General features: G+C 51.8%; 1 protein-coding gene across 1 annotated transcript; it reads right to left on the bottom strand.

The window, feature by feature from the left end:
• Window positions 1-4,437: 4,437 nt before the first annotated feature.
• DBP2 (ATP-dependent RNA helicase dbp2) lies at window positions 4,438-6,976 on the bottom strand (the record flags this gene model as incomplete). The annotated part of the gene is made up of 6 exons (XM_062893987.1): window positions 4,438-4,626; window positions 4,694-4,849; window positions 4,905-5,033; window positions 5,532-5,639; window positions 5,697-6,808; window positions 6,873-6,976. 6 exons carry the CDS (start codon window positions 6,974-6,976, stop codon window positions 4,565-4,567), a joined length of 1,671 nt encoding a protein of 556 aa, XP_062739843.1. The 3' UTR covers window positions 4,438-4,564.
• Window positions 6,977-7,243: the final 267 nt, after the last annotated feature.

Genomic DNA, 7,243 nt, shown 5'->3' with positions numbered 1-7,243 from the left:
GCTATCCCGACCATCCAAAGCTGCATGACACGATATCACGCTCGGGCTTGCTGCTGGCCACTTTGTGCACCACACAACCCGACCCTCGGGAAAGAGCTAGGCCGTCTTGGTAAAAGCAGTACACAGTAAGCATGGCAAAGCAAAGTAGACGCAACCCAAGCGAGCGGTCAAGTCCCGACACCAGCCAGCAAACAGCATGGCAAGTCTATTTGGCTTATTGGTATGTACACACTTTGTCGATCCGTGATGCTGGATATGGCACTACTGTACTGTGTCCGCAACTTTCAGAGAGACGGCACTAAGCCCTGTCCCGCCGGCCGGAGATGATCGACTACTTTGACAGCACTTGTTTAGCTGAGAATAATGTATCGATTTTCCCTACAGTATTCAAATCGTTGCAGCACACAGTGGGAGTGGTGGAGAACCCTGAAGCAATTCAGGCGGGTAATATTTGGCCCCCAGTTGATTGAGATGGTGGTGGATGGCAACAAGAATGATCCACCTGGTCATCCGAGCCAAGAAGGGACTCGGCCCTTAACAAAATGCGGAGTTGCCCCAGAGGGTGGGTTCTCGACCAGCCGAGCAAGAGATAGGTGGCCGGGGGGGGGGTGGAGGCAAATGGCAAAGGGTGAGAAGAAAGGCAGTCTTGGGAGAGCAATGGGCGAAGGCACCTGGGCAAACACAAACACCAGTGGACTCTTTGGCTGCCTGCGGATACTGGTGGGCTTGCGGAACAGGGTCTGGAACTGATCCGCACTGATAACACGACATACCATCAGGGGGGAGGGACGGACTTTGCGTGGAGGAGGAGAACGCCCGGGGAGGGAGGAGGGACTTTTCCCATGATTATCCACCCCCTCGATTGTTTGGTTCCCCACCTGGATGCCCCTCTCAGTTGCTTGCGGAGGATCGGCAGGATTTACTCGGCCGAGAGTTGCTTGTTGTTCTGGTTGTTGTCAAGCACCCCCCTTCTCTCCTTTGTTGGGCGTTGCCGGCAGCCTCGTGGCCAACAAACCTCATATCGGTGTGTGAGGTGTCGCTCGGTACGTGCGTTGCCATCACTCATGATACCCTTGTCTTTGGTATATGGCGGTGTGGCGGCAGGTATACCCAAAGGCACTGTGCACAATACGCTAAGTAATGGTAACGGGAAGCGGGGTGTATTGGGCATGCGGATCTGGCGCCGTCCCGCCCTAGTCCAGTCGGCAGCGTTATACGGTCCGGAGTTGACCCCGCAACTTCTCGTTGGCTGTGGATGTGTGGTGTTGAGGGTTGGCGAGGGGGCGTTTTGACGGTCATCGCCGTTTGGTATGAGAGGGTCAGCTTATGCGTAAGACACCAAGGTGTTGGTGGCGATCATGTGTATCTGATTTCTTCAAAGCCAACCGCGGATGTGTCTTCTGCTGGGAGTTGTTGGGTAGGTGGTGGGTTCGGGCCGTATACTGGTTGAGAATCGCGAAGGGAGGCGTGATAGCCATGTCACAGGAACCGAGATCCCAAGTTTAATCAAGGGTTCCTCGTCAGACTTGATGTGGTTGTCGGCGCATGGCTTTTGACGTGTCTGCGACCTTCAAGATGGGGGAATAGGCATCACTTCGAAAGTTGAAAACCTCTGTCTATCAGCGGAGAAGGGCGAGCAACTTCCATGGTTCCAGATGGAGACTCGTCAGTCGCCTGAGGATCATGATTCAGGCGTGACGAAGTCGGCATACGAAGTCGGACCGAGTATCAACATGACACTCAGAAATTTCACATGGGCGTCACGAGTTAGGGGAGGAGACGGTGCCATGGTGCGCCATGGGGCATGTCGGATGAGAATTTGAGCCGACACACGATGAATACTGCAGAACCTTGTATCTGGATGACCCGGAAAAGTCAGTGGTGGCTGGGCTTTATATCTTCTCTCCGGAAACTCACGCCGAGACTCTCCACTTTTACAATATTAAGCTCTCTCCGTCTCAGTGTTGCTGGATTCGGCCGAATTTGATTTGCCATACGGTTGCAGTGGCACATGGAGAAGCGTTGGGCAAATGCTCGGTCAGCGATGGTTTTGCATGATGGCGGTTTGTGAACTTAAAACTGGGCGTGGCTGAAGAAGCCAGCCCAGATGATGAGTATCATGGTCAGCCTAGAAGTGTACGAATTGATATCAGCGGACTCCTGCCTCGTGCCATGGAAGCTTTCGAACATCCTCGAAGGCTTACCAGAAAATGACCTGCTTCTGCGTAAGCCGAAGAAGTCAGGAGATTGACCTGGAATTTTCCTCTGATCTCTGAAAGCGTTGGGAGTGCTTGCCTGTCCCCTTCTTGGATGACTCGAATACCGGTCTGGCTTCTCATTCTGTCTTTGCCAAAATGTCATCGAGCATATGGCGCTTCCCTGGGGGGAACAAACCAAGCTATGGGCTTCGGTATGGTTAGTCTGAGGACAACATCAAGACTAACAGTTTGCGGGGTTAAGTGAACCGGCCTCGTTTCTCCCGTCAAACTGCCCAGTGTTCTGTTAGCAAACGCCATCGTCGACAGGTTCGTCAAGATTCAGCTCTACTCAGTATAAGGGCGCACACACTAACCGATCACAGGCTACGAACCATATCTAATGGATCGGCATGAGTCCAGACGCAGCTAAGCCACTGCCCGATTGTAAACTGTCGTCGACGTTTCAATGTGGCGACGTTCAAACCGTCTTCTTTGCAGAACAGTCAACTGCTTGGAGGTGGTAGTATGGCCATACTTGATTAAGAAGCTCACGGCTGCCACAAGGCAAAGAGATAAGATTTACGAGGAACGTATCTACAGTCCAACACGTTATATTATCCAAAGGGTATTAGACTTCGCATAACGCCAGACCTAGTTTTCTTCTTTCTTTACGATCAGCCTAGAATGCCAAACGAAATGACTTGATCACCAACATTGTGTCCATAATTGTTGCCTCCCTACTATTACAAGAACCCTCTACACTGTTCTGTTCATGTGTCTATGAACTATACCACACCCCATTCCCACAGTTCAGCCCCGAAACTACAACCAACCACTACAATTCACGATCAACCCCGCATATACATCTCCTGCTCTTAGCCTCGACTTTTCCCATTTAAGCCCAATCCTACCCACTTACCTCCTCCGCCTCCCAGCTCTGTTCTACCCCTAACGCAAGTCTCTTGAGCAATTAGACGTCAACATAAAGTTGACAGACTTTTCTACCGTTGATGTTAGAAATAAAAGGTAAACCAGCAGGCACCCTCAGCCATCGCAGGGTGAGTTCACAAGCCTAAACAGACTACAGACTGCTTATTTTGACGTCTACAGTGCATCAGATATTGCTTATTGACCGTCCAACGGCACTGTATCTGGAACGGGCTCCTAGGAACCTGAATAAAAGATCTATATGTTTTCTTAACAGAAAAGAGACCACCACACCGTCAAGACACCTATCACAACAACACCCACTCAAGAGGTAAACAAATGAACATAATGTAGAAGAGAAGAGAGAAGAGAAGAGAGAAGAGAAGAAAGCAGAGAAGAGAGAAGGAAAAAAAAGAAAAAAACAAAGCCAAAGGCACCTAAGACAATCTCGACAGTGGCCTTGCCCACTGTGAAGAGACCAAAAACAAAGCTTAGAAAGAACAAACATAGAGCTCATTAGATTATACTACTGACCATTCCCCACCTCCTCTTCTACTACAAGAGAGTGACAAGTGTTTCAAGCTATGCCCCCAAGGCTGAGTAACATGAAGCAAACACACACCCACCACAGCCTGAATGAACAGCACAGATTGGATGGAAGCATACCACACACCAAGACAAATCCCAACACATCTCATACTACTCTCATGTTGAGACAGCTGATCTAATCTGCTCTAATTACACGGCGCTGTCATCGCCAGCATGCATTTCCGCGAAGCGAAGCTGCTGACAAGAAGGGACAGATGCTAGCCATCTATTCCTCCTCTCGCAATGAATAACTAAGTGACTACTACACTTTGAGTACAAGAAGCAGTAAGCAGAGTAACGCTGACGCGGGAGGAACTGAAAAACATGCGACCCCGATGAATACAAAACCAACAAACCAGGCTTTTTAGAATACTTTTGTTTTGGCTGCTGCTGCTACAGATAGCAAGCTGCTCTTGGCCTTGGGTGATCAACCGGCCCATCATCAGTTAGTGAAGAACTGACCAAAAAATTGGCCAACAATGATCAGCTATGGCTGATCGCTGCTGTAACGATGATGGCACAAGGTTTTGCAAAGATGCAAACTGTGGCATGGCATACTGCCACCACAAGACAACCCCCAAGGGACGACAAGAAAGCGAGCCACACCAAACCCACAAATGAAAATGAAGAGCTAAAAAGCCATGACGCAAACATGAACCACCAGGCGCCCTTAAAGAACCCATGAACCGTAACCGACCTCTAACCGTCTACGCGTAACGCCGTGTGTCCGAAAAATGGATGCCACCAGTTTGAAAGCCAGCCTACCGAGGGCCTGGCAGGGAAAAAGTCAAGACGACAGACAAGATTCTCAGGCGAATCAAAGCCTCCATGATTGGAGCGGCAGTACATGCTTACCAGCGGCCCTTGCCACCGAGAGGCATAGCATTGGAGCCATTAGCGCCGTGCGAACGACCTGCGAAGATGTGTTAGCACTCAAGACACGATGTATGCCTGGGAAGTTTGGAAAGTAACCCACTTACCTCCGCGCCAGCCGCCACCGCCTCCACGGCCACGGTAACCACCATAACGGCCACCACCACCACCACCGCTGTAGCGCGCCATCTCCTCGAGACGAGGATCAATAACCTGCTTCGCCTCCCTGAGGACACCAACAAGGTCACGCGCCTGCTTAGCATCTAGAAGGTTGTCAGCAAGTGATCAGATAGAGCGGGGGAGCAGAGTGATACATACTGTCAGTGGTGAAGTAAGTGATGGCTGTGCCCTTCGCGCCGGCACGGCCAGTTCTACCAATACGATGGATGTAATCCTCCGAGTTATTGGGATAATCATAGTTGATCACGTGAGTAATGTTGCGCACATCTTACGAGTATATGGTTAGCCAGACAACAGGCAAAGTGCTGGGCATAGCAACGTTCCAGCATGAACGGGTGACGGTAACATGTTTTTAAGTATGTTTTCGTGTTCCATGGGATAGTACTTCTCCTTGGCAGATGGGCTGTCCGATGCGAAAAGAAATCTTTGCCGTGAGTTCTCGGAGCTGCTAGCCTCCCCAACGGAAGGCCATGCATGCATATCTTGATGACAAGCATGGGCAGGTTCAAGGAAAGTCAACTCCACACTTGTACCACGAGAAGACATGAACAGGTACAAGAGAAGAATCAATGACATAGCGAGGCTTTTCAGGCCTTGCTACGTTACGAACCCAAGACTCCGCTCAAGAAGACCATGTGGGAGATACACGGTCTGGCAAATTCGCATAAAGAAAGCCCCTAGACAGAAGAGTAAAGCACAGCACACAGTAATGCTGGAAAGTTGCCAGTAGGAAGGGGGTGGGGGAGGGGGAGGGCGTATACATACCGATACCACGAGAGGCAACGTCTGTGGCAACCATGATGGGACTTTTGCCCGTCTTGAACTGGTCCAAGACCCAGTCACGCTCGTTCTGCTGCTTGTCACCGTGGATAGCTGCAAAACGATTAGTTCAGTGTCGTGTATACAGGAGGCATCAGCATGAAAACTTACAGAGGGCGGGCCAGCCATCCTGGCGAAGGAAACGGGTGATCTCGTCGGCAACGCGCTTGGTGCCGGTGAAGATGAGACACTTGTTCTCAGCGGTCTTGTCTTCCATGATCTTTTCGAGCTCCTTGATCATCTTGTCGCGCTTCTCGCTCTCGGAAACGACCTCGACAATCTGGGTGATGCGGTGGTTGGCAGACAGATCCATGGAGCCAATGGTGACCTGGATGAAGTCGGTCAAAAAGTCAGACGCAAGGTTGCGGACATCCTTGGGCCAGGTAGCGGACCACATGAGGGTTTGACGATCGGGGCGAATCTGGCCGATGATCTTGCGAATTTGGGGCTCGAAACCCATGTCAAGCATGCGATCAGCCTCATCAAGGACGAGGTAGGTGACGCGACGAAGGTTGGTCTTGCCAGACTCCAACATGTCAATGAGACGACCAGGAGTGGCAATGCAGACCTCGACACCGCGCTGAAGATCGCGGATCTGGGGACCCTTGGGCACGCCACCGTAGACGCACGTGTTTCTAATGCGAGACGACTTGCCAAACTTGCTAATCTCCTGCTGGATCTGAACAGCAAGCTCACGAGTGGGAGCCAAGATCAAGACGATGGGACCATCGCCAGGAGCCAGGAGAGGCTGGGCGTTGATGTGAACGATGGCGGGAAGACAGTAAGTAAGTGTCTTTCCGGAACCAGTCTCGGCAATACCGACGACATCGCGACCGGAGAGAGCCATGGGCCAACCCTGAGCCTGAATGGCAGTGGGAGCAGGGAAGCCTTGGGCCTTCACCTCGTCCATAACATAGCGGGGGAAACCGGCCTCATCGAAGTTCTGCACGGGACGGGGCACGTCCTTGCCAGTGATGGCCATGCTGTGCTCACGTCTGAACGCCTCAACCTCAGCTGGCGACCGGTTGGTGACATCGGGGTGCTCCTTGTAGAAGGACTTTTCGAACTTGGGAAGCGCGGACATGTCCCACTCCTGCTTCTGAAGACCGGAGCCGAGGGCAGCCATACGGTCACCACCACCACCGCCACCATAACCACCACCGCCGCCGCCGTAGCCGCCGCCATAACCGCCGCCGCCGCCGCCACCGTAACCGTTGGAGCCACTGTGAAAATATTGTTAGTGTCGTGATAACAATGAAGCAGAGAAGGATGGAGAGAAAAACATACCCGTTGGAGTAGCCGTTGGAGCCACCATTGCGATCGTAACCGCCGCCTCCGTAACCACCACCACCACCACCGCCGCGGGAGCCGTAACCACCACCGTAAGACATGGCTGTAATTATTGAGGTGTAAAAGTCGGTCCTGTTTTAGACACGATGCTTGCTGTCGTCGACAGAGGAAGAGACTCGGACTGGGGCGACCGAATCAATGTATTAAGCACTGGCTGGATCGGTTGATCAAAAGCAGTGCTGAGAGCCGACACAAAGAATTTGTGCTGGTCGGAGCGAGGAAGAAATGGTTCTGCTGCGACAAGAAAATTATGCGCTGCGAGAGGAAGAGGTGCCGACGTTGCTCGGTGAAGAGGAAGCGGCGCGTCA

Source organism: Podospora pseudocomata, chromosome 7, assembly GCF_035222375.1.
Source record: "Podospora pseudocomata strain CBS 415.72m chromosome 7, whole genome shotgun sequence".
In the NCBI taxonomy this organism is placed as follows: Eukaryota; Fungi; Ascomycota; class Sordariomycetes; order Sordariales; family Podosporaceae; genus Podospora; species Podospora pseudocomata.
This window is presented reverse-complemented; position numbering and strand designations above follow the sequence as displayed.